General features: G+C 40.8%; 1 protein-coding gene and 1 long non-coding RNA gene across 2 annotated transcripts; one reads left to right on the forward strand and one right to left on the reverse strand.

The window, feature by feature from the left end:
- The first annotated feature begins 61 nt into the window (after window positions 1–61).
- On the forward strand, window positions 62–16504 carry LOC131919516 (uncharacterized). Its single transcript, XR_009381272.1, has 2 exons — window positions 62–629; window positions 16113–16504. It is a non-coding gene; the product is annotated as an uncharacterized LOC131919516 (long non-coding RNA).
- Window positions 1931–24473, reverse strand: Psmc6 (proteasome 26S subunit, ATPase 6). The gene is made up of 14 exons (XM_059273777.1): window positions 24321–24473; window positions 23571–23650; window positions 23442–23481; window positions 22788–22840; window positions 19249–19316; window positions 18881–18995; window positions 16563–16650; window positions 13798–13859; window positions 13590–13713; window positions 13147–13208; window positions 10582–10702; window positions 10378–10458; window positions 4657–4728; window positions 1931–2415 (listed from the first exon to the last, which is right to left on the reverse strand). The coding sequence occupies exons 1-14, from the start codon at window positions 24445–24447 to the stop codon at window positions 2297–2299; spliced, it is 1212 nt and encodes a 403-aa protein (XP_059129760.1). The 5' UTR covers window positions 24448–24473; the 3' UTR covers window positions 1931–2296.
- Window positions 24474–27171: the final 2698 nt, after the last annotated feature.

The following is a 27171-nucleotide window of genomic DNA, read 5'->3' on the forward strand; positions in this document are numbered from 1 at the left end:
AGCGCGCAGACGCGGGGGGCGGGGCCTCCCGCGGGGCGGGGCCGCGGCCGGAGGAAGGGAGGGGAGGTCCCGGGCGAAGGCTGCCCGCCGTCAGGCCAGCTAGGCCTTCCCAGGGATGAGTCCCTTTGGAGTGCCCTCCAGGACTCGCACTCAGAAGGAATGCTGCCCAATCCGTGGGGGAAGTTATAACCCAAACCGGAAGAGTTCAGTTTAAATTCATGTTAGACTATGCAGGAAAAGGAGAGACCCGTCTCCTTAAAAACAATTTAAAGTGGCCTCTTAGGAATACTCTCGAGTGTAACAACTCAGACTATCCAGGAAATGATAAATACAAACAGTCATCAGAAATGATAGCTCACTTACTAAGATTTCTCCCTTTGAGTCAGATTTCAACACATAACATGCTTGTATGTGTGCATATCTGAGGAGCTTATGTTGGCGTTCATAGTTTTTAAACGTTAAGAATATACTTTCTCAGGATCTCACTATGTCCACCAAGCTGGTCTTTAAACTCACAAGAGAACTACTTGCCAACCTAGTCCTGGGATTAAAGGTGTACACCATCAGGCCCGGCTAGAACTCCTGGACAACCTTGAGTCTCACTGAAGGGAACACTGCTTGGCTACAAGGTGTGTAACTAACACTCTTACTACTTTTTATTGTATTTTTAAGAGTACTCTCTAGAGACCTTGGGACTTACTATTATAATTAAAAATCATCCTTTAAAAAAAGTGGAAGGATGCCGGGCGGTGGTGGCCCACGCCTTTAATCCCAGCACTCGGGAGGCAGAGCCAGGCAGATCTCTGTGAGTTCGAGGCCAGCCTGGGCTACCAAGTGAGTACCGGGAAAGGCGCAAAACTACACAGAGAAACCCTGTCTCGAAAAACAAAAACAAAAACAAAAAAAAGTGGAAGGACCATATGGGTACTTAACTTAGACTTCCTCTCATCTTGTCATGTACATGGATGGTCAACATACAGAAGTAGAATTGTTCAATAAAGTAGATGGCCAGTCTGATTATTCCATGTTCTCTAGCACTACATAAACTATCATTCAGCTTTAAAAATTAATCAGATGGCAGGTATAGTGATACCTTTAAAGGCAGCACTCGAGAGGCAGAGGCTGGAGAATGTCTGAGTTGAGGCCAGCCTAATCCGCATAGTGAATTGTTCCAGGTGAGCCAGGGCTACATGGTAAAACCCTGTCTCAAAAAGAAAGAAAGGGAAAAATTAAGAATTACGTAGCTAGCCAGGTCATTTATAGTCGGTCCTTTGGTATTTATGAAACTGAAGTTTGGATGTCTTTGTTTAAACAATCCTTTAACTATAAGTAATCTCAATCTTTAGGCAATGATGGTTTCCTTATACAACTTTGATTGCCACATGAAATTAGAAAGAATTGTGTACAAGTAACAGAACTTCTGTTCTAAACATTTCTGACATTAACATTGCCTAAAGCAGACACTCTCAGCCTGGTATCCACCCGCAGGTAATTACAGAATCCATTGGTGAGCCTAGGAAATAATACATCTCTGGAAATCATGTATATGCAAAACTATGTATCTATGTAATACAGATGTTTCCTGGCTTCAGACTGTAACAGCCTCAAAAGGAAACTATTTTTTCCACATAAACCAAATTAACTGTAAGCAGTACTTCTAATCATAAAAAAGTTAAAATTAACTATCAAAGTTCTAACTGCAGTAGGTGAAGAGTAAGTACTTCTTGGAAGATACAAATACATGTATGTACCCCCACACCCACACCGCTAAGATGTATATAAGAAGACAATTTTGTGAACTTTGTGAGTACTGTTTTAAGAAAATTCAAAGCCCTATCTTAATTTTCAATTTCATCCAGGCTCTCAAATCATTTACTTACTAAACCAGAAAGACTAGAATAAATGGGCTCTTAGAAAAGACAAGAATATATGTAGGATAACTAAAACAGATTTTATTCCATTTTTTCAGGATGAAGAAAACAAATATAAAATAAGTCATAAGAAATGCTCTCCTGTACTATCTCAAACCATTTGAATGTTGTACAAAATGCTCACAAAGCAAATAGGAAAGCTTCAACATGTCTTTTGTAAATACTGCTGCAGTAAATGCAACATTAACAAACATACAACTTCTGTGTCAATTTTGAAAGAATTACTAAATTACATACTATTATGTTGCTCATACATGTTTATTCACTTTTAATGAGATCACTGCCAATACATACATTATTTTCCTTAACTTTATTTTGACATTAAGCCAGTGTCTGTCATGCAGCCATCAAGACCTGAGAGGAAATCACACAGGCTTGTAGTCCAGTTTGGACTCCAGCTTCTTGGAGTCAGCCACTTTCCTGACTGCTTTCATGAAGTCTTCCTGAACGACAAAGTCATGATCCGCACGAATGGCAAACATACCTGAGGAAAACAAACAAAACCACTGCTGATCATGTGAATTACAGATGCAGAAGAAAACCAAGCTGGGAACAGTGGCACATGCCTATAATCTCAGCCCTTAGGGGCTGAAACAGGAGGATTGCAAGTCTGAAACAAGCCCGGGCAACATGTCAAGGCCTGCTCTCAAAAGGAAAGGTGAAAGAAAACTAACTAATCTTAACTCTGTGGAGTAAATGTGAAGATGTGTAGATTTATTGCTTCTGAGCCAGTAGTACTAGCATATTAAAATTCACTATCTCCAAATCATTTCCATAAGTAGAATAAGCATTATTTTTTTGTTTTTCTTTTTCTTTTTTGGTTTTTCTGAGACAGGGTTTCTTTGTGTAGCTTTGCGCCTTTCCTGGATCTCGCTCAGTAGACCAGACTGGCCTCGAACTCACAGAGATCCGTCTGGCTCTGCCTCCCGAGTGCTGGGATTAAAGGTGTGCGCCACCACCGCCCGGCTAGCATTATTTTTTAAAAGAAGCAGATAACATAATTATCTGAATAGTTAAATCTGGATTGCATAGTGTCTGTGTCCAATGGTAATTCTTTTTTTTTCTTTAAAAAGAAAAGATTTATTTATTTATTATGTATACAGTGCTCGATTTGCATGTTAGACTTTATGCCAGAAGAGGACACCAGATCTCTGAAGTTTCTTAACAGCACATGCAGTGATTCTCCAGAAGAACAAAACCAGTGGGCTAGGGATGTGGAACAGGTTGGGTGTTTGCTTAACATATGCAAGGCCTTGGGTTTGATCTCCAACAATGCAAAACTAAACAACCAACTTCCAATAATTTTGGTAATGATTACCTGTCACTAAGCAAGGCTTAGGGTTGGAGATACAGATGTCAGTGGAGTATACTGCCTAGACTGCAAAAGGCTGGTTCAACCATTAGCACTACATGTTCTAAACCTTTTATAATCCCAGCGCTTGGGAGGGAGAGGCAGGATAAGCACTGTATACCATGTATTTCAAAAAATTAGAATAAAGGATTAGATTGTTCTAATTGTAGGTGTTTTCACCATGAAGAAATGGTTATGTGTTTGAGGAGACAGGTAAATTAAATCTGATCTAAGATTATACAGTATATACATGTATAAACATATATGGTTCCCATTAATATGCAATTTCCATCTATCAGTTAAAACAAAAAAGGTTTTCAACGTGAGAGAAAAAAATGCACCTATCAAAATCCGATGGCATCAGCCTTTAAACTCACAGTACTGCTTCTGACTCCAGTTTCACCAAAGCCATCCTTGATAAAGCACTCTGATACAGATTTTGGAATATGATAAATTATCCTAGATAGTTCAAGTCATATATTAGCTGCTTTATTAACTTTGAAATAGTAACTACAAAAACTACTGAAGACATGTCTTAGATTTGAATATTCTGAATGGAAAGTGAAAACTAATGATTCTGGCTAGGTGGTACTTCAAAGTCACTTGTTACCAAAACTAAAACTAGTATCAAAAAATCCAGAATTGTATTTAAAAACTTCATTTTAAACAAATTGCAGGACCACAAACTTTTAAAGTAAATCTTTCAAATACCCATAGAACTGGTCCACTTTTAATTTAAAAGTTTTTTAAAGTTAATTTTTAATTTAAGTCTTTTTTTTTCCATTTTACATACCAACCAGTTTCCCACCACCACCACCCCAGCACCCATCCACTCCTTAGAGAGGGTAAGGCCTCCCATTCGGGGAGTCAACAAAGTCTGGCATATCAAGTTGAGGCAAGAACAAGCCCTTCCCCCAATCAAGGGTGAGCAAGGTATCTCTCCATAGGGAATGGGTTCCCAAAAGCCAGGAACTGGTCCATTTTGGTTCCAGCCAGTGTGCCAAACAGTCCTGCAATTCAGTCTTCCCACATCATGCCCGAGGCCATCAGGAAGTACTTGGGAGATAACAACCCCAAGGGCAGATTTCATCCACTGGGAGAGGAATGCTGGTAAATAAATGTTCCAGGCTCCATCTTTTAGCCACACAATCCTCAAAGGAATTCTGTGGGTTTCCCTAAGGCCCCTTACAAGAAATCAAAATGGACTACTACAGTGGTACTTCCTCCCTTGTGCTGTTTCAACCTGCTTCTTGAAGTCAAGTCTCAAAACCAAAACAAAACACAAAACACTGAAACCCTGACAAGGTGTAGCTCTGCTTTTAGGTAAACTTACAACTCTGTTATCAATGATAAAAACATGCTTTGTACTCTCACCTGCTTCAGTACAGACATTTCTGAGGTCTGCTCCATTAAAGCCGTCTGAAAGCTTTACAATTGCTTCATAATCTGTTTAGAAAAAAAAAAAAAAGAAGAAGAAATAAACAAGATAATAGTAATAATAAAGACCCAATCTTGATTTTTGCCACAGAGAAAATGTAAATGGACTAGTTCATTTGAATTTGATTAGCATTACCCTTGCTATTTCACAACATTAACAACTAAAACTAAATAAAAACGTTGCAAAGTAAGCCAGAATCAAGGAGACATACTTCTGAATCTTATTTATAATTAATGTATTCTAAGAAAAATTGGCTCAATGGTAGAGTACATGCCTTTCTAAAGTCAATCACTGCCCACAAAACAAAAAAGTCAAACAATAAAAACCAAATACTAGCCGGGCAATGGTGGCACGCGCCTTTAGTCCCAGCACTTGGGAGGCAGAGCCAGGCTTATCTCTGTGAGTTGGAGGCCAAAAACTACACAGAGAAACCCTGTCTTGAAAAACCAAAAAAATCAAACCAAACCAAACCAAACCAAAAGAAATACTTTGGTGGCTGATGAGAAGGCTCAGCTAGAATCACTTGCTGCCCTTGTAGAGGACCCATTGTTTGGTTCTCAGTACCCACAGGACAGCTGACAACTGTAACTCCTACACACATGTGCACAGACATACACTTTGGCACAGACACATAAAATAAATATATAAAACAGTAACCATAAATGGAATGTACTTTAGTCATGGAGATCAAATGTAAACTATACTAAAAGCAGACGTTATTTTATCAAAACAGAACCTTTAAATGCTAAAGTAAGCATTTATTAGCTTTCTAATTTTCTTTGCTAACTCCAAGTTGTACCAGATCTGGAATAAGAGTAATAGTTAAAAGTGAAGTCTCAGGCCGGGCGGTGGTGGCATACACCTTTAATCTCAGCACTCGGGAGGCAGAGCCAGGCGGATCTCTGCGAGTTCGAGCCCAGCCTAGTCTCCAAAGCGAGTTCCAGGAAAGGTGCAAAGCTACACAGAGAAACCCTGTCTCAAAAAACAAAAACAAAACAAAAAAAAAAAAAAAAATGAAGTCTCTATTTCCTCACAAAATAGACATGCGTTGAAGAGCTACAGTTTGTGCTAGTTAGGAGTCTGACAGAGATCAGTGAGGGAAACAACAGAGCACAGGCTACTGGGTATGAACAAATGATGGAACACCTTTGTCAGGCAATACCGACAGAACAATCTCTGTGCAATCTCTGGGTGATTAGTTAGTTAGCACTTAATCATGTTCATGTCACTGTAAGCTTCCTGAGAGCAGGGATTCCCAAGGATATCACAGCATCTAACATCTTGAGAGAGCTCAGCATTTGTAGAAGATACTTAGAATCTGGCATTCTTTGTTTAGATCAATCTCTCTAGTTTAAAATCCTCATAGAAACAAAAAATGAGCAGTAACAGTCAACTATTTGTAGCTATTTGTAACTATTAAGTTGTAAAGAGTTTTTCTTTGTTGTTTGGAGACAGGGTCTTACTTTGTAGCCCTCGCTAGCCTGAAACTTTCTATGTAGACTCAGCAGACCTCAAATTCTCAAGAGATCTTCCTGCCTCTGCCTCCACAGTGCTAGGATCAAAGCTGGGTGACACTATGCCTAGCTCTAAGAAATTCTCTTGTTTTAGTGGGAATGGTGATTGAACCCAGAACCTCAAGCACTCTAGACAAGCAATCCGATGCTGTGTTGCCTCCCAGCCCATTCTAGAGGGTTTTAAAAGCTGTCAACCAACTAGACTAGATTCCCAATTATGAAGTCAACAAGCATTTTGTGCAAAAGGACAAACAGTAAGAATTTGTGCTTTGTGGGCTATCTGTCCTGTCAAAACTACTTCATCTACTGTTGTGGTGGGAAGACAGACATAATGGTATATAAATGGATGGTACAGATGTGCTACAACAAAACTTTTATTACAAAAAGAGCGGGCAAGTAAAATTCAACTCATAAGCCTCATTTTGCTCTAGTCCAGCCCCTCATTTACACAGGCACTTAATAATATTTACAAATTTTAAATGTACTTTTATGTGTACAGGTGTTGTGCCTGCATCTCTGTCTGTGCACCAGATGCATGCAGTACCCTCCGAGGGCGGAAGAGGATGTCAGAGCCCTTGGAACTAGAGTTAAAGGCAGTTGTAAGCCACCATGTGGGTGCTGGAAATGGAGTCCAGGTCCTCTGGAAGAGCAGCCCGTGCTCTTAACTGCTGACCATCTCTCCAGCCCACTCATGTAACCATCTTATACTTTTCCCTCGGCCTCAGATTTGTGACAAGACTTCCCCATCTTCACTCGAGTTTGCATTTTCTTTTTCTGAGAAGAGGAAAGCATTCCAAAGAGTTTGTAAAGTCCTAGCCTGACTGAGAGCCTGTCAGCAGCAGCCTAGATTCAATCTGCTCCTCCTCTAGGCTCGGAAAACGAAAGGTACACTCAGACAGACAAAATGCCCTGTCAGTTCCTTTCTTTGTTGATCTTTCCTAGCTGCATTTCAAGTGTGGAAGCCAGGCGGTGGTGGCGCTTGCCTTTAATCCCAGCACTCAGGAGGCAGAGGCAGGCAGATCTCTGTGAGTTGGAGGCCAGCCTGGTCTACAGAGGGAGATCCAGGACAGGCACCAAAACTACACACAGAAACCCAGTCTCAAAAAAAAAAGAAAGAAAATGTGGTAAACCTTTTCATCATAAAAAAAAAAAAAAACCCTCTGGGGCTTCGGATGTAGATTGGCTGAAAAAGTTCCCTCCCATCTTGCACAAAGCCCAGAGTGTGATCACCAGCATCACATAAACCAGCTGTGTGGACACAGCCTTGGGAAGTAAAGGCCAAGAGGTTCAGCAGTTCAAGGTCATCCTCAACCACACAGTACATTCTAAACTAACTACACTACATGAAGCCCTGTCTTAGGAAAAAAGGAAGGAAGAAAATAGAAAGCTCGACCAAACACTCATCTCTAATTCCTGCCCAGCTACAGCTATATTTCTTCTGCCTCCTTTGCAGAACTCCGTATATGAAATCTTGGGATTGGAGAGGTAGCTAAGAGCACTTACTGCTCTTGCAATGGACCTAAGTTCAGGTTCCCAGCACCCACATGGCAGCTCACAACCACCTCTAACTCCAGTCCCAGAGGATCTGATTCCTTCTTCTGATCTCCAAGGGCACCTGGATGCATCAAGTAAACATAAACTCAAACAGGCACACATACACAAACAATAGATAAATAAACCCAGCGGCCTCTCCTCATAAGCACAATGAAAAAAGTGTAGGAAACTTTTACTGCCACCACTCCCAAATCCCCTATGACAGACTACCCGAGCCTGCGTAACCAGACCTTGAGGTCCACTCCCAGAACGCTGTATCTGCTCTACTGCCAGCACAGGACATCATAGCTCTTATTCTTCCACCTCTAATACTTTTGTTTGTTTGTTTGTTTGATTATGTGTGTCTGTTAGTATAGGTATGTAATGCCAAGGATTATTTATTTTGCTTTTTTTGGAGGAAGTTTCTCTGCATAGACCAGGCTGTCCTGGAACTCAGAGATCTGCCTGCCTCTGCCTCCTGAGTGCTAGGATTAAAGGTGTGCACCAGCACTGCCTGGCTTCTTATTCATTACATGTGTCTGTTAGTATGGGTGGACACGCCAAGGATTACATGTGGAGGGCAAAGGAGAACTTGCAGGAATTGGTTCTTTCCTTCCACCACACAGTGCTGGATCAATCGCAGGTTGTCGGGCTTGGGGACAAGCTCCTTTACCTTTTCCATAGTCTGCATCGTACATTGTATAGTTCTGATATCTTACCTCCATAAACTATATCCAGAGTCTCTTTTGTTTACTGATGAAATGACTGACTGAATCTTGGTCTCACGGAGCTATGGCTGTCTCAGACTCTCTGTAGCTGAGGCTGATCTTGAATTTCTGACCCTCCTGCCTCTACTTTCCAAGTGTGGCAACACAGGCCTTTGCCATCATGTTTGACTTCCAAGTCTCACTATTTTAAAGGACTTTAATGATATCTTAATAAGTCTGGGAGGGAAGCTTTTACCACATCCCCACCATTTTTTATCTCTCTTATTGAATAACCTCTAATTTCTTTCTCTGTTGCTCTCCAGTGTGTCCCCAGCAGGCTATCAAAACATTTTTTTTGGGAACTGACGTATGCATACAGGAAATGGTATACCTAAAATTCATTTGCTTTTTAAACATGCAACAGGCAGCCGAAGTTACAGATGAAACAAGCCTGGCCAAGCCAAGAATAATACTGAAAGCAAAAATCGAAATCCAATTTTCAAATTAACTTAAACATGTGCCTTTGAGAACCAACTAAACTTTGAGGTTGGCATCACAATTTACAGTCAAAGTTCCTACCTCATGGCCTCCATTGGCACTGCACAGTCTAGTCCCCGCCATCCCTTCCAAGGCTTCTGCTACCATCCACTGTGCCCTACTCTTCCAGAGCCCCTAGTCTCTTGCTTGCTCCTTGAACGTGCCGGGCACCCATCTGCGCAGGGGTCTTCCTCCAGTATCTATATCTAGTTCTCTCATCTTTTCGAGCCATAGCTTAAACATGACCTCCTTGGGGACCAGAGAGATGGCTTAACAGTTAAGAGCCCTTGTACATACTGCCCTTGTAGAAGAACCAAGTTTGGTTCCTATAACCCACATCAGGAAGCTCACAACTACCTGTAATTCTAGCTCCAAGGGATCCAACACCTGACACCTATGGTCTTCTGTGGGCTCCTGCTCTCAGGTGTACATGTCTATCCACAGACACACATACAAACACTTTTTATATATATATATATATGGCCCTCTTGGTAAAAATCTTCAGTCTGCTAACCTTTCCCCTATTTCAGAATCTCCTGATACTTCCCATCTCCTTCTCCTTGCTTTACTTTTCTCCACACCATTTATCACCATCTAATCTGCAATATCTTTCACTTACTTCATCTGTTTTTTTTTGTGACAATAATGAAATTTTTCTCAAGGCCAGAATTTGTTTCATTCACTACCATGTCACTCTTAGCACTTCTAACTCCTAGCACTCACTGTAAGCTCAGCAAAAATTTAGTCAATTAGAACCACCATGTTTATTTAATGTAAAACTAGGTTCAAGCCGGGCGGTGGTGGCGCACGCCTTTAATCCCAGCACTCGGGAGGCAGAGCCAGGAGGATCTCTGTGAGTTCGAGGCCAGCCTGGGCTACCAAGTGAGTCCCAGGAAAGGCGCAAAGCTACACAGAGAAACCCTGTCTCGAAAACCAAAAAAAAAAAAAAAAAAAAAAAAAAACTAGGTTCAAGATGGGTGGGCGTGGTGGTGCATGCTTTTAATCCTAGCACTCAGGAGGTAGAGACAGGCAGCTTGTCTACAGAGCGAGTTTCAGGACAGCCAGGGCTACACAGAGAAACCCTGTCTTCAAAAAACCATGAACAAGCCGGGCGGTGGTGGCGCACGCCTTTAATCCCAGCACTCGGGAGGCAGAGCCAGGCGGATCTCTGTGAGTTCGAGGCCAGCCTGGGCTACCAAGTGAGTTCCAGGAAAGGCGCAAAGCTGCACAGAGAAACCCTGTCTCGAAAAACCAAAAAAAAAAAAAAAACCATGAACAAACAAGCAAACCAAGAGCAGTGTCCCATAGTGCTGTGCTTTCTTTATTCACTAGATGTATGCACAAGCAAAACACTCGACATTCTTACCTATTTCACCGTGCTTTGTAATAGGGCCTGCGTGGATTTTCAATATATCTAATCTTGCTTGTTCATTTGGTAAATCAATATCTGAAAATAATAAGAAATTATTTTGTATTCCAGTTGTTGGTTTAATAAGGTAAGAGGAAGGTGGATAAGAAGAAAAAATTGACAAAGACGGAGAGAAACAGAGCAGATAAGAAATTAACTCACGTATTTTTCTATCTAATCTTCCTGGACGCAGCAAAGCAGGATCCAGTGTATCTGGTCTGTTTGTAGCCATGATCATCTTAACTCTATGCAGAGTATCAAATCCATCCATTTGATTTAGTAACTAAATAAAAAAATCAAGAGACAGACTTTACCAAACACATCCATGTATGTGTACATACACACAAAATTTAATGAAATAATAAAATTATTAAAACATAAGTAGCTAACAGACGATGCCTGCTAGTTGATAACATTATCAGTTATATGAATAACACTAATAATTGTGTTGTTCTAAAATACTTCTGGTTTTGGTTCTTGTTTTGAGACAGGGTCTCATATACCCCAGCCTAGCTTCAAATTTACTATGCAGCTAAGGATGACCTTGAACTTCTGGTGGACCTAAGTCTACCTCCAAGAGCTGGATTACAGCGATGGGCACCTAAATTTGTTTATTTGGAGCTAGAGACCAAACCCAGAGCTTCATGCATGCTAGCCAGGAACTCTACCAACTGCACTATATTCCCAGGACCCCAATTTAAGGTTTCTAAGACTGTATTTTAAGTCTAAAATACTGCATATACAGTCCAAAGTGAATGGTCTGACTGGTCCGTACAAGCTCCAAGCTAGTCAGGCTACACAGAAGATAGCCTGTCTAAACCTGCCAAAGCGGAACTCTCATCTTCTGAGTAGATCAATGTATTTGTGAAGCAATTTTCACACCACAACACAAAAGGGTTCCAATCGAATGCCCTGCGCTACCTAGTTTCCGTTGGCAGCGAGGGTCTTGCTTTGTGTGCCCTCTTCTTCACTTCACCACCTATCTCCCCAGTATTAAACTAGTCTGCCCGCCAGGTGACTCCAGTGTGAAAGACACGGGGTGGAAAAGAGCCAGAGAGCGCGATCTTCTGGATGTGAAGGGGAACTGCAGTCACGAACTCACAAACTACCTGCCCAAGATCAAGCCACTCAATAATTCCACCACCACTGGTGGGCTCCTGAGGAGGTGCTGGTAACTCATGGCAGCTGAGAAACACTAACCGACTATGAAGGTGGGACAGTGTTGGGGGTGTCTGGGAGGGGTGGGAAGGAAGGAGTGGTAGACGTGAAGATACACTGTATGTATGTATGAAGTTGTCAAAGAATAAAAGATTCTTTTAAAATCTCTATTTTAGTTGCCACAATCTTAGCAATAAAAAGAGTGGTTTTGAGAGCAACCACAAGCATAAATGTATCTTATTTACTACTAACAATCTTAATTCATGTTATTCAAACCACCACCAAACTAGCACAAAGCCATATGCTTAAGAAATGATATAATTTGTGCATCTGAATAGCTGATCTAGTAAAAAACAAACTATAGAATGGTGCAATTTTACCAAGTAGAATTTTGCACATAACTTTATTTATTTGTTGGATTTTTCAAGACAAGGCTTCTCTGTACAAGAGCCCCGACTGTCCTGGAACTTGCTTTGTAAACCAGGCTAGCCTCAAACTCAAAGAGATTCTCCTGTCTCTACCTCCTGAGTGCTGGGATTAAAGGTGTGTGCCAACACACCCAGCCCAATAACTTTGCTTTTTAGTATCTATTTTTCTCTTCATTTTCCCTCTTTAACATTAAAACTGCACATTTGGCGGAGGTGGTGGCACATGCCTTTAATCCCAGCACTCAGGAGGCAGAGCCAAGCCGATCTCTGTAAGTTCAAGGCCAGCCTGGTCTACAGAGTGAGATCCAGGACAGGCACCAAAACTACACAGAGAAACCCTTTCTCAAAAAACAAACAAACAAAAACACTCTGCACATTTAGATGGTACCGTATATTTTAATACATGTATAACACTTAAATCAGGTGAAACATATGTATTTCCTCAATTATCATTTCTTTAAGGTGAAAACATTACTTTTTCTTACTGTTCTGAAATACACACTACTTGATTTTTATAAAGACACCCCAATACCTAGCAGACAACACAATTGCTTGTTCTCGTCTACTTGGTGACCACTATCAACCTTTCCCATCTTTTCCTGTTCTTCAGTAATAGTTACTTCCTTCTTTGGTGTATGTGTGTAGATGTAATATGTATGGGGGGGGGGGGCGCGGTCATTTTGGAGGCCACAGTAGAAGGATGTCAGTGTACTGCTCTGCCGCTCTGCCGCTCTGCCTTATTCCCTGGAAACAGAGTCTCTCACTGAACCTGGAGTTACACCGGCAGTAATTGAGTAAGCAGGTCCTGGTAACTCTCCTGTCTCCACCCCTCATTATGCTGGCGTTATAGGTGCACAACTGCCAAGCAAAGTCTTTTAAATGAGTGCTGGGGATTTTCTCTCAGGTCATCATACTTCCAAAGCAATCACTCTTCCCCACTGAGCCATCCTAACAAACAACAGACTAGTCATTTTTCTTACTAAGAATTATGGCATATGAATGTGTTCATTCCTGGCAACATTTCAAATTTCATGTTTAACTCTCCATCTAAACTGCTATAAACATTTTCAACTTCAAATACGCAATCCTCACTTTTTCATTAATAAGTTTCTTTACATATATCCTCTTTACCAAATATTACCTCCATTAAAGTTCTCTGAATCTCTCTGTCAGCTGATGTACCCTCAGAAAACCGACGGCCACCTAAAGTAATAAATTTGGAAACACATAAACATTACTCTTTTGCTCTGTGCCCATCATTCAATAAAACAGAACATAATAGTACCCAGGTTAAAAATACTACACAGAAATTAAACAGAATTATACTAGGTGAGAAATGACTTTGGAATATTTCTTGTTTTATTAATGTTCAAGGTTACTTACTAAAACTGGTCCCGCTCTCCAACCTCTGAGAAGTCCTATCCAGGCAGGTAGTACTCTGAGAATGCCCACTCACTGTGCTACCGATTTCGTACAAGTCATAACTACTGGTCAGGCAGGAGGTTCTTTCAGTTTTTAAACAACTTCCTCTAACATTTACAAAAGATAAAATTTAAGATAAAATTTAAAAGGTGTCATTCTTACCAATAGCATCTATTTCATCCATAAAAATGATGCATGGCTGGTGGTCCCTGGCATAATTAAACATTTCTCTAATCAAACGAGCACTTTCACCAATGTATTTGTCTACAATAGAACTAGATACAACCTGATTAAAAGAAAAATAATAATATGTAAATTAGACAGTTCAAATACATTTCATTTCAATAATTATAAAAGAATTTCCCCATACCTTTAGGAAGTTGCAGTCTAGCTGGCTAGCAACAGCTCTGGCCAAGAGTGTTTTCCCAGTGCCTAGAAATATCAAATGTAGTTAGGTTAAAAGCAGAACCATTTTTAAAAGCCTTTCAACAACGTAGTCTTGGAGATGGAGAGATGGCTCCGTGGTAAAGAATGCTTGCTGCTCTTCCCAAGGCCCAGAGTCCAGTTCCTAGCCCCACGTTAGACAGCTTATAACTGCCTGCAACTCCAGTTCCAGGAGAACTGGCCTCAGTGGGCACTCACCTACATATGGCCTTCACACACCCAGATACACAGACACATAAAACAACAACATATCCTACTGGCAGTGAATCTTCTAAAACTGAAGCTAAATCCCAAATAGAATTTCCATTTAAAATTCTAAAGTAATTTACTTGAAATATTAAAACTTTTAATTTTAACTTGAAATATCACTGATTTTAATTGGGAAATAACTGTAAACATTAAAAGTATGATATTGGTATATATTGTAGAAAGATTAAATCAAGCTAATTAACATGGCTATTAACCCATATGTTTATTACTTTGTAGTGAAAACAATTAAAGTCTATTCTTTCACCAATCTGGAAATATCTAATACAGCAACGGCTATATTTTTTTGTAATCTGTAAACTCAGTTCATCTCTTTCCTCAGCGCCCCTTTAAAATAAACTCTTCTCTACAATTTCAACTTTCAAAACTCTCCCACCCAAGTGAGATCAAGTGGTATTTGTCTTTCCAGGCCTGCTTGCCTCACTCGGTGTCACTGCAAGACCATCCACGGTGACACAAACGACAGGACTAACTTCTTTCTCAAGACTAAACCATATTCTACTGTGTACATAATCCACATTTTCTTTTCCCTTTCATCAATTGATGGATATTGAGGTTTTCTTATCTTGGCTATTGTAACTACTACTACAATGAACATGGGTGTGCAAATGTCTCTTCAACATACTCATTTCAGCTGCTTTTACACACACATGCCTGCGCGCGCGTGCGCGCGCACGCACGCGCGCGCGCACACACACACACACACACACACACACACACACACAAGCAGGATTACTAGGTTATATAGTAGTTTTATTTTTAATTTTCTGAAGAACCCCATACTGTTTTCTAAAATGACTGTATCAATTTACATTCCTATCAGTAATGTAAAATTTCTTTTTTCTCCATATCTTTGCCAACACCCTTATTCATTACATTCATTCACTCATTCACTCCTTTTTTGTTTTGATTTTTGTTTTTTTGAGACAGGGTTTCTCTGTGTAGCTTTGCACCTTTCCTGGAACTCGCTTTGTAGACCAGGCTGGCCTCGAACTCACAGAGATCCACCTGCCTCTGCCTCCCAAGTGCTGGGATTAAAGGTGTATGCCACCACCGCCCGGCTTCATTCACTCCTTTTTTGATAACAGCCATTCTAACAGGTGTGAGAGAGTATCTCATCTTGTAATTTTAAGCATAATGAATACAGAACTTTAGAAATAAATAAAAAATTATTCTTACAATTATGGGATATGCATACTAAACAAATATTTTTTTAAAAAATTATTTATGCCGGGCAGTGGTGGTGTACACCTTTAATCCCAGCACTCAGGAAGCAGAGCCAGGCGGATCTCTGAGTTTGAAGCCAGCTTTGGTCTACAGAGTGAGATCCAGAACAGCCAGGGCTACAGAGAAACCCTGTTTCAAAAAAACCAAAACATAAAGAAAGCAAGCGAGCAAGCGAGCAAACTAAGTTAGCCCTATGAAGAGGCCAGTAAGCAGCACTCCTCCATGGCCTCTGTCTGCATCAGCTCCTGCCTTCAGGTTCTTGCTCTGTTTGAGTTCCTGCCCTGACTTCCCTAGGCAACGGACTGTGACCTGAGAGCTGTAAGCTGAAATAAACTCTTTCTTTCCTGAATTGTTTATGGTCATGGTGTTTTATCACAGCAACAGAAACCCTAAGACACACATATTCAAAAATAAATTATTTTTAAAAATTCTAATTTCACTTGATATCTCAAATTTTGTGACTAACAAGTTGTACCACTCATCTCAATCATTCCAGAAAAACTGTAGGCTAAATAATCAATTACGAGTCTGAATAATCAATATTTAATCACCACAAACTGTCCTTTCAAGTAAAAACTATTTCATGTAAAGCCTCTCACTTAGATGGCACTCAAATAACTAAATGTTTCTCCTAAACACTTTATATTTTTCAGCATGCAATCACATAACATACTTTATTTTTCCTATTCCATTACACAAAACACTCCTCAAGGATGAAAATTTAATCAATCCTTTCTACCCCTCTAGGAGCAACATTTCAGAGTGAAACTGCACTTCTGCTGACACTGCAGGTACATGGCATTCAACAACAGTGACTACTAGCAGTGTCGAATGCCAGTGTTGAGCAACCCAACCTACAGTGCCTCTGTACCATCAGGAGATGTCAACACTAGGAAACAGTCAAATAATCTATCAGTCTGATGACAGCAGTTCTGACTTGAAGGCGCCAAAGTGTCTTGGAAATATCCATATCCATGAATTGCAGTTTAAGGACTATCGTCTATAGAATTACATGCCTGGGACAAGGCACAGAGGGACTCCGAATGCCTGAGGGACCAGCAGATACACAACCCTTACCTCACTCTCAATCTCAACAGAGTGGAGACTGGAACTGCCTACATTAAATTCCTATCTGACTACTTTTTCATTCCTTCATCTACTCCTTTATTGAAGAGGTAGAGACAATTTGATACCAACCTGGTGGTCCATATAGCAAGCAGCCTTTGGGAGGTATTATTCCCACACGCTGGAATAACTCTGGGTTTGTAAGAGGTAATTCTATTACCTGAAAAAGAAGTTGCATGTTTCTTAAACAGTAAAAATTTTAATATATTTTAAAATATTTAAAGTCTAATACCATGCTATATAATCTATAAGGAAACTACACTTCCCATGCTGTACAAAATGACTTAAATAGTTTTGGTTTTATTTAAGATGGAGATCTCTTAAAATTAAAAAATAGTTGGCTTTAGCAAGCTATATTAGATTATACACAGGTATATACTTCGTAAAAATGTACTAGAAATGCATACTTAAAACCTGTGCATTTATCAGGTTCACATTTTGCCTTAATAAAAATTATACTATAAAGAAATCAGAGAAGCTGAGCCTGGTGGCATCCACCTGCAGAAGGCTAATGCAGGATGACTGCCCATTCAAGTCCTGAGTGGGTGATTTACTGAGACCCTGTCTCAGGAGACAGTGAAAAAGAACTAGAGTGCAGCTCAGTGGTGGAGCACCTGCTGGCACATGGGAAGTCCTAAATTGAATTCCCAGTATTAAAGAAATAATATTAGCCAGGTGGTGGTGGCCCATTCCTTTAATCCCAGCACTCCGTTGGCAGAGGCAGGTGGATCTCTGGAGTTTTCAGGCCAACCTGGTCTATAGTGTGAGTACCAGGACAGCCAGGGATATACAAAAAAATCCTTTCTCAAAAAAAAAAAAACCAAAATAAATAAAATAATAATAATAGTAATAATCAGCAAAGAATAAAAATGTCTTTAATAATTACAGAATATGACGCAAAATAGTTATAAACTAAGGAATGTTTTTGATGTCATGAATGGTCACCGAGAGAAAAGATATAAATATCCTCTGTTGGCACTGTGTCACAGCCTTAAACAAACACCAGCTCTGTTTTCTACTCTTCAATTCACATCAAGAAAAATAAAGAGCTGGACAGAGACTCGGTTGGTAGAGTACTTGTCTAACATGCCCAAGGCCCTGAGGTCTATCAAGGAGGAGGAAGAGAAGGAAGAGAAAGAAGAGGAGAAAGAGAGGAAGAGGAGGAAAAGGAAGAAGAGGATCTAGTCATACAATTTATTTATAGTACCAACTACAGGAGATAACGTCTATGTGATAACTATGCCTGTAAAGCATGGTTAGGACAAACAAAGGTGTGAAAAAAACAAAAAACATCTACATCTAAAATATCTGAAGATAAAAAGCATGAGCGTGTGTGTGTGTCCTCACGTATGTATGTGTGCACTTGCACATGATGGGGAGGAGGCGCATGTGCCACACTACACTTGTAGGCATCAGAAGAGAACTTCATGGAGTCAATTCTGCGTTCCTCTTTTATCTGTACCCCAGAGATCACACTCAGGTTACTAGGCTTGAATGGCAAGCACGTTTACTGGCTAGGCTAGCTTAACAGCTCAAGGAGCCTATACCTTAATAACTGTTTCAGAAAGGTTAATGAGCTGAGGTCTAAGGATTATGAACCACTATGAACCACTCATCCAAGAACTACTTCCAACCCTTCTCAGTCATTCCTAAACACTTGGGCTTGCATCAGGAAAAATGTATCAGCACAACAACAGAATTTCCTGGGTTATGAGACAAGGCAATCCTAATCTGATTCGTCACTTAAAAGCCAGATGGTGCTGGGCAGTGGTGGCACACGCCTTTAATCCCAGCCCTGGGGAGGCAGAGCCAGGCGGGATCTCTTGAGCCCAGCTTGGTCTACAAAGGGAGTTCCAGGACAGCCTGGGCTACATAGAGGAAACCAAAAAAGTCGAAAAAAAAGGAAAGGAAAAAACAGCTTAAAAACTTTAAGTCACTTCTATAGCCAGTATTTTCCTAATGAGCAACAAATAGTTTGAATAAAATAAAAACATTTACAGCAAAGGTAACGACAATTTCCTATTGTGCCGAGATGTTAACATCACTGGCTTTATGGAAAAACCACACAGCATGTTGCCCGACATGCTGACCTAAGCACACTAAAGAAGTGAAAACTATACATGGCAAGGCCATTAGATTATATCAATCCTTCTTCACTCTCCCCTACCTTTATTTTTTTCCACAAAAGGGATTTTCCTAACACCAAACATCTCCAGGAAAACACATACCAGCTATGTCTATAGCTAGAAATTCACTGCTACTTTAAGTCAGAGTTTCAAATGTAAAATATACAGAAACTAAAAAAAAAATGATTTTATATCCTGTTTCCCTCTTCAGATATCCTAAAAGCAGTAGTGCAGTAGTCTTAGATAAAGAAATACAGCACTTACCTCTCTTAACTCCCGAATCTGTTCTGATAGCCCTCCGATCTCAGAATAAGAAACATTTCCAGGATCCTCATGAGACATGTTGTAAACCAAAGGATCCACCTCCCTTGGCAAATACCTAAAATGGAAAGAAAAAAAAAAAAATCAGGTACTTTTCTTTCAAAAGATTTATTTTCTCTCAGCTTATATAGTAAGTATAAACAATTTACTTATGCAAGCACCTATAAGTACCTTAAAGACATTTAACTTAATAAGAAATAAATAAATAAATGGTAAGTAGTAAAATCTCTGATGACTCTACAAGTCATGTGTTTTCAGAAAACCTTCCCTTTGAAAATGAAAGGCAAATTAAACAATAATAAGAAACTCACCTCATTATGGTTAGTGTAGTCATATCCAAAGCAACTCTCGTTCCTGGCTTCAGTTTACTTTTATCAAGCTGGTTTTATAAAACAAAAAAATTTTACACCAACATTTAAAAAAGGAAACATTACTCAACATTTAGTCACTGACTAAATTAATTAAAAGTGTCTAGTTCTTTATTACTTGTATACATCATCCAAGACACAAACATCATATTATAAAGGCCCTGTCAATGGAAGAGCTAATAAAGCAGTAACTCTACAGTTATTTCTATATGATCCTCATAAGAGTGTCCTCTGTGAACCCTCAGTATGAAGTCAGAGATCACTAATACATAAAACCTGAGTGGAAGATTGTCTTTATAGTCTTGTAAATTTTTTTTTACGTGTGTGTGTGTGTGTGTGCGCGCGCGCGCGCGCGCACGCGCGTATGTATAAACAACAGTATGCATATACAGTCAGAGGACAATTTGCAGGAATTGGTTCTCTTCTCCTACCATTACCATGGTTCTTGAGATTGAATTCATGTGGTCAGGCTCGGTGGCAAGTGTCTTTATCCACTGAAATGGCCATGTTTTTGAAGAAAGGATGGACTTTGGAATTTTGTTCTCAAGGCTCATTACTGAATATAATTTTGTTCATTATTTTGATTCAAAATCTATAGAAAAAAGTTACTTTGGGAACTGGTACCAGAATATATACAGGAAAACAAAATTCCCTTAGTGAACATTTTTGGGGGAAAAGAGAAATAGTTTGTATCCATTAAATATATTTTGAAAATCTTCTAGAAGGAAACATGTATATGCATAATCATAAAAGATAAGGAAACCATTGTTTTCTCTTAAGAGATTTTCATCAACATACTAAGGAAGGCAAGCCTGTGATGGTGGTGCATGAATTTAATCCCAGGCCTCAGGAGGTAGAGGCAGGAGGATCTCTGAGTTCGAGGTGGTGAGCCTGGTCAACAGAACGAGTTAAACAACAACAAAAAAAACCCCTCAAACTACCTTGCCTTTGGATACAACAGACCTTATACTGAGTACATTAGGTTGACTATCAGCACACCTTTGCATGGTAACTTACTGGATATTATATTCAACTGAAGCACATTACACTTAAGATGTCACTTGTCAGAAATAAAGTTACTTTCCAATAGTTTCAAAATTGTTTGCCAATACATTTTGAGAATCATAACTTACTTTGTATAAGACTCCACAATGAGCTACAAATTTAGGAGATTGTGCTCTTTAAAACTGAAATGACCCATCCATGCAAGATAGTCACTGATAATGTCACTGACTAAATTAATTAAAAGTGTCTAGTTCTTTATTAATGACCAGACCAAGAGTGGGCTCTCATCTCTGGAAAGTTTCTTGGTGCCCAAGCTCAGGGGTAGAACATTTTGAGACAAAACCTTAACTACATCAGTGCTGGGGGATGAGGGGGAGGGAGACTAGTGAGGGATTTGGAGTTGCCTAGTAACATCTGCCTCTTTTGCAAGGCCCATCAGTATCTTCCAGACACTACATAATACATTCAAACCATGGTCAAGGTTGTGGACCATCGGGGAAGCATCGTGGAAGTGAATGTGGCTGTTAGGGGTGGAAGGCTGAGAAATGACCAGGCAGGCACAAAATAACACCAAGAGAGGATGGTGTTACCTTAGTTATTTCAAAATGAAGTGATGGGTAAGGAAATGGCTCAGCTTGTAAAAGCACTGTTTTCAAGAGGGAGGACCCAAGCTCATATACCCCTCACTTCTGTAAAAAGCCAGACATGGCTACTGGTGCTTGTTAGCCCAGTGTTGGTAAGTGGAGATAGGCAGATCCCAAGTTCACTGGCTGGCCAGCCTAGCCAAGACTTCCAGTTCTACATGAGAGTCTGTCTCAATGCAGTAACACGGAGAACGATGTCCTGCTCTGGCCTTCCCATAGGTGCATCAAAATTACATGCATATCTCTCTCTCTCTCTCTCTCTCTCTCTCTCTCTCTCTCTCTCTCTCACACACACACACACACACACACACACACACACACACACGAGACAATGAAGTAAAAACAGGCAAAACATTAAATATTAAAGCATTAAAAAAACAGTCTTTATAGGAAGCTATTTCAACACAATCAAGAAATAGCTTAGAAATGCCAAATTTTGGTATCTAGAGGGCCTTAAAAGAAATACAAAAGCCCTCCTGATTAGGCTATAACAAAAATACATTTTCATTACTAGGAATTGAACCTCAGGTCTCTCACATACTTGTCATGTATTCTGCTACTGAGCTACATCCCCAACCCTAGGCCTGTAAAATTTCAAAATGTTTATTTTACGTATATGGGTGTTTTGTCTGCATATACACCGTTAACACGTGCATGCCTGGTGTCTGCAGAGACCAAAAGAGGGTGTCAGATCCCTTAGGAATGGAGTTCCAGATGGTTGTGAGCCCCTTTGTAGGTGATCAGAATCAAACCTGGTTTCTTTGGAAGAGCAGTCAGTGCTCTGAACCGCTAAGCTATCTCTCCAGCCCCTAGACTTGTAAAATTTGATTAGAATATTACTCAGTTATATGCTGAAATCCTAAGATTAGATTTACTCTCAATGTTAAATACTATTCTAGACTCTTGCTATATCAATGTTTTAAAACCTGAAATTGACATGATGGCATATACCTGTTACCCTGGCACTCAGGAGGCTGAGGCACCAGTACTGTTAGCTTAAAGTCAATATGGGCTACACAGCAAGATCCAGTTGCATAAAACAAAACAACAATGAAAACATAAACTCAACATAAAATACTCAGAAAAGCCGGGCGGTGGTGGCGCATGCCTTTAATCCCAGCACTCGGGAGGCAGAGCCAGGTGGATGGATCTCTGTGAGTTTGAGGCCAGCCTGGGCTATAGGAAAGGCGCAAAGCTACACAGAGAAACCCTGTCTCAAAAAAAAACCAAAAAAAAAAAAAAAAAACCAAAAAAAAAAAAGAAAAAGAAAAAAAGAAAAGAAATACTCGGAAAAAGTCTTCCAGTCAACACTTAAAACACTTCCTAAAGAATAGAATGGTATATAGAGTGCATATGCTACTAGATCTAAGCTACTTGTTGGCATTTTCTAACATCTGCAAAATGAAATTCAAAGGTATTTCAACTTGCCTATTCTGGTCTAACTGACCTCCTATAAAATTAACTACAGTAGAGTCTCTAAGTAACATTTTTGAATATTTTAAATGTAAAACACAGGTAACTGATAGCCAAACACTTTTAACCCTCTTCAAGAAAGACATTATATTAAAGCAATTTTTTCTAGTTCTAAAATGATTTGATTTCTAAATACTCACCTCTGACTTAGACAATGTGAAACGGTAGGGACTAAGAAATTCCAGGAGCAAAATCTATGACTTCGATCCAAGCTTTGCTAATCATTTGCTGTGTCTGAACAAACCACTCTTGGGAGTTACCAGCACAATGCCTAACCAGCCTATCTTAAGAATTAAGTGACTTTCATGAAAGTACTCCTTTCAGTGACAAAGCCTTATGCAAGCAGAAAGTATTTATTACCTGACGTCGACAACCTACAACATATCTTGGTCCATTTGTTGCTTTAACAATGACTAGAAGAAGAAAGAACAAATTGAAAAACAAATTTAGAAAACAGATATATCTACATCCATGGTGGGCGTAGTTTTATTTCTGGCCTCCAAGAACACTACATACGAAATCTAGCTTATGGAAAACACCACCTTCCTGCGTTGCTGTCGCTAGAATAACAGGCACTTCAGGGCTACCCTGACAGCTCATGAAATCAAGGCAATGACAGCCAAGCCCACCGGCCTGACTGAGTCCCAGTTCCCGGGTCCCACTCGGTGAAAGGAGAACGCCAACTCCCCCACGAGTTGTCCTCCGATCTCCACAAGTGTGCTGTAGCACATGCACACACACCCTCACACACATTCACAAACAAAGAAATGTAACAAAAATTAAAACAGCTTCCCATGGTGGCGCAGGCCTTAAACCCTGGCACTGGAAAAGCAAAGGCAGGCAGACCTCTCGTTGAGTTCAAGGCCACCCTGTTCTACATAGTGAGCTGCATCCAGAGTTACAAAGTGGTATCTGGTCTCAAAAATCAAAATAAGATAGGCATTTCAAAAGTTGGGAAGGAACTGGGGCTTTTTGTTTTTGCTTTTTAACTGATTAGTAAGTTAATCCACTTACATTTTTCTTCTGTTAACTGTTTAAGCACTTCACCCACAATCTAAGAAAGAAAAAAAGTCACATTACCTTTTGCCAACAGCTTAAAAAAAAAAAAAGGCAACTTACTCACTTTCAAACTTTATAACCTACCTGCCCAACACTTTGTAGTGCCTTGAGATCATTTTCAGACTTTTCATACTGCTTGGTAAGTTCTTTTAATTGTTCCCTTACTGAAATAATAAGATGCCAACATTTTAAATTAAAAAATAACTGCGTTAAAATGTTTAGGATAATCCGTAAATCAGACCTTTTACTGCTACACGGGATCACCTGGCTTGCTCTCTGGTTGCCTACACTATAACATAAAGTCAACCAAGGCAATTCTTCACCGAATCATACAGGCTGCGGTCTTCTCTCATCTAATTTAACTATGCAGGCTTTTCAAAACGTAAATGCTCAGGGCGAGCAAACCAGGCACCTAGTATGAAGCCCAAGGAAAGACGAGAAAGGTTATTACGGCCACTCTTTTAGGCTTCACGATTGGCTCTCTGCTCAGGGAGCTGCTTTGACCCAAGCGTCTTCCCGTCCCCGGGTCCGGAGACTCCAATCCTGCTTTCCTTGCACCTGGGCTATGTCTCCAGCTGACTTGACCCTCACTCCTCTAGTCCTCCCCTCCCCTTCCACCTCAGAACTGTGCCTGTTCCCTATGCCACTGGGACTGGGACTGGGCCATTTCCACGGTCGAGGCGGTGCTGCACGGGGCGGGATGACAAAGCGCCTTGTCCCTGGACTCAGGCCTTCCCAAGCCGGGCGCTCTGTTTTCGGGCTCGGCCGAAGCCTCCGCTCTACCGGAGGTGGAAGTGGATCCAGGCATGAGAGACTTTGGAAAGGTTCACTCACGCTCCTTAAGACGGCCGTCAATCTCCTTGTGCTCTAGCAGCTTCTTGCGGTAGTCCTGAAGCGCCTTATCTCTAGGGTCCGCCATGATGAGAAGCCGTCGCTCATAGGGGATGCCGGGAATGGCCATGGCAGCCCGGGCGGGGGAGGGGGCGGGGCGAGGGCGCAGAGGCGGTCCGGGGGCGGGATCGAGGCTGGCTCCGCCCTTTCCGGTTGGCCCACCTCTCGCTCCCGGCGCACCTAGAGCGGCGCAAAGCCAGGAAAGCGTTGAAGGAGGCCTCCGGCCACACTGTCCCCTACAGGCCAGAGTGGGCAAAGCCGAGCGCTTCTGTGAATGGCCTTGGTATAAAGTCACTGCTTTTTCCTAGAACCACCGAAGGCTCTGTAATAAACTGAAAACGAAGAGGAAGTGACAAGTGACAACCTTTTTTTTTTTTTTTCTGAGACCATGACTTGTAACCCAGGGTGACTTCGCACTCACCCCGTAGCTGAGGACTTGAACTCTGGTCCTCCTGCTTGGGACTACAAGCGTGCCTTGCACATCAAGTATATGCTGCATGCAAATAGAATCCAGCGTCTCTTGCATGCTAAGCAAGCACTCTTCCAACGAATTACATTCCTAGATAACCTCCTTTTTCTTTCCCAAATAATTTATTTTTATTATGTGTCTGTGTGTCTGTGTGAGTGAATGCCACCCGAGTGCGAGTGCCCACAGAGGCCAATAGAGGGCATGGGATCTCCTCGTACTAGAATTACAAGCAGCTGTGATATTTTAAATTCTTATTTATTTTATTTTATGCATATAAATGTCTTGCCTGCATGTATGTATGTATGTATGTGCACCACGGTGTGCCTGGTGCCCGAGGAGATCAGAAAAAGCTCCATGATCCCCTGAAACTGGAGTTACAGATGGTTGTGAGCCACTAAGTTGGTACTGGGAAGCCAACCCACATCCTCTGCAAATAGCAACAAGTATGCTGGGGGGGGGCGGTGGCACATGCCTTTCTTTAATCACAGCACCTGGGAGGCAGAGGTAGGCGGAGCTCTGTGAGTTCAAGGCCAGACTGGTCTACAGAGTGAGTTCCAGGACACCTAGGGCTGTTACACAGAGAAACCCTGTGACACAGAGAAACCCTGTCTCGAAAAACAAAGCAACAACAAAAAAGAGCAACAAATATGCTTACCCTCTGAGCTACTCTATTTTATAAATTGTTATTCGCCAGCTGGAAATATAACATTGGTAGAATACTTGCTTAGCATGCAGAAGGCCCTGAGTTTAACCACCCTAAAAGTAAATGAATACACTCTACAAATACAGCCTTTTGATATCATCTGCATGTACAGAAGTAGGCAGTTTCCAGTCACTCAATAAAGTAGTGACCTGCTTATGATCTGGTAAAGAGATTAAAAGGGATTTAGGTAGGGGCCAGAGAGATGGTTCAGTGGGCAAAGGTGTCTCTCATGGAAGCCTGGTGGCCTGAATTGGATTCATGGAATACACTTAAAGGTGTCATGAGGGCTCACATGTACAGATGCATAAACAATTAATCATAAAATTATTTGAATGGAATAAATGCTACAATGGAAATAAAAGTACTATTATGGGATAAGGAGGAGAATGAATTTTGAACACATCTAAGATCAGAAGGTGCCCACCAAGCCACTGACTGGGGAACCTTCTGAACTGAATAAGCAGCAAATGCAAGGTCCTGAGGTAAAGAGCTTGGCTCACTTCTAGTAGTGAAAGGAGGCCAGCAGGATTGGAAGGAGGTGGGCTAGAGATGAGGAACATAAGGTGAAGTTTCTGCAGTGACTGAGGTAGGAACTTTGTAGTCTGCTGGGACCATCTCAGTTTTCTTCGGTGGGGCGTGGTGATACCTTTGTAAAATCAGCATAGTTGTGCATACTTTAAAAGGTTGTCATGACTGTAAATAGACTGTAAATAAACATAACTAAAGATGTTAATCCAACATGGGGCATATGGCAATTGTGTTCTTTTACATTGTTCTTAGGCCAGGAGTATAACATTGATAGACCACTTGTCTAGCTTACAGCTGGCCTTAACCCCCAGCACCCTAAAAATAAATGAATATGCTTTACAAATACATATAGAGTTATATGAATTAATGTCCAAAGTGACAGAGGCCTCCAAATGTATTAGGATAAGATGATGTGGCTATTCTGTTAAGTGTTCTGTTATATTTTTTCTAAATATGGGTCTTGAAATAGACAATAAACAAAGATAACTTAGGCATGGATTGTCCTTTTTCCCACCCCGTTACAACTATTCGGATCAAATGAGGAGGTTCATACCAATCTGTGTCAACTCTAACATCAAGAAGAAAAGACAAGGCAGAGTATAAAAGGCAGACTAATTCGTCATAGTTCAACAAAAATATACGCACACAGAGGCTGGACAGATAGCTCAGTGGTTAAGAGAACTGGCTACTTCCAGGTCTTCCCAGCACCCACATTGTGGCCCACAAACATCTCCATAACTCTAGTTCCATCCAATGACCCTTTCTGGCTTTGATGGGCACCAGGCATGCTAGTGGTACACAGACATACAGGCAGACAAAACGTCCATACACATAAGATACAGTACAAGTTGCCGGGCGGTGGTGGCGCACGCCTTTAATCCCAGAACTCGGGAGGCAGAGCCAGGTGGATCTCTGTGAGTTCGAGGCCAGCCTGGGCTACCAAGTGAGTTCCAGGAAAGGCGCAAAGCTACACAGAGAAACCCTGTCTCCAAAAACAAAAACAAAAATAAAAACAAAAACAAGATACAGTACAAGTTTATTCTCTGGGTTTAAAAAAATATATGAGCATAAATTAGGATATAATTTTAATACCA

The sequence above is a fragment of the Peromyscus eremicus genome, chromosome 9 (genome assembly GCF_949786415.1).
Source record: "Peromyscus eremicus chromosome 9, PerEre_H2_v1, whole genome shotgun sequence".
NCBI classification, from domain to species: Eukaryota; Metazoa; Chordata; class Mammalia; order Rodentia; family Cricetidae; genus Peromyscus; species Peromyscus eremicus.

Coding starts and splice junctions, on each gene's coding strand:
- Psmc6 (XM_059273777.1), bottom strand. CDS start 24,447: ATGGCCATTCCCGGCATCCCCTATGAGCGACGGCTTCTCATCATGGCG. Junction 23,482..23,570: donor CACTACAAAGTGTTGGGCAG/GTAGGTTATAAA, acceptor TTTCTTTCTTAG/ATTGTGGGTGAAGTGCTTAA. Junction 13,714..13,797: donor TAGACTGCAACTTCCTAAAG/GTATGGGGAAAT, acceptor TCTTTTAATCAG/GTTGTATCTAGTTCTATTGT.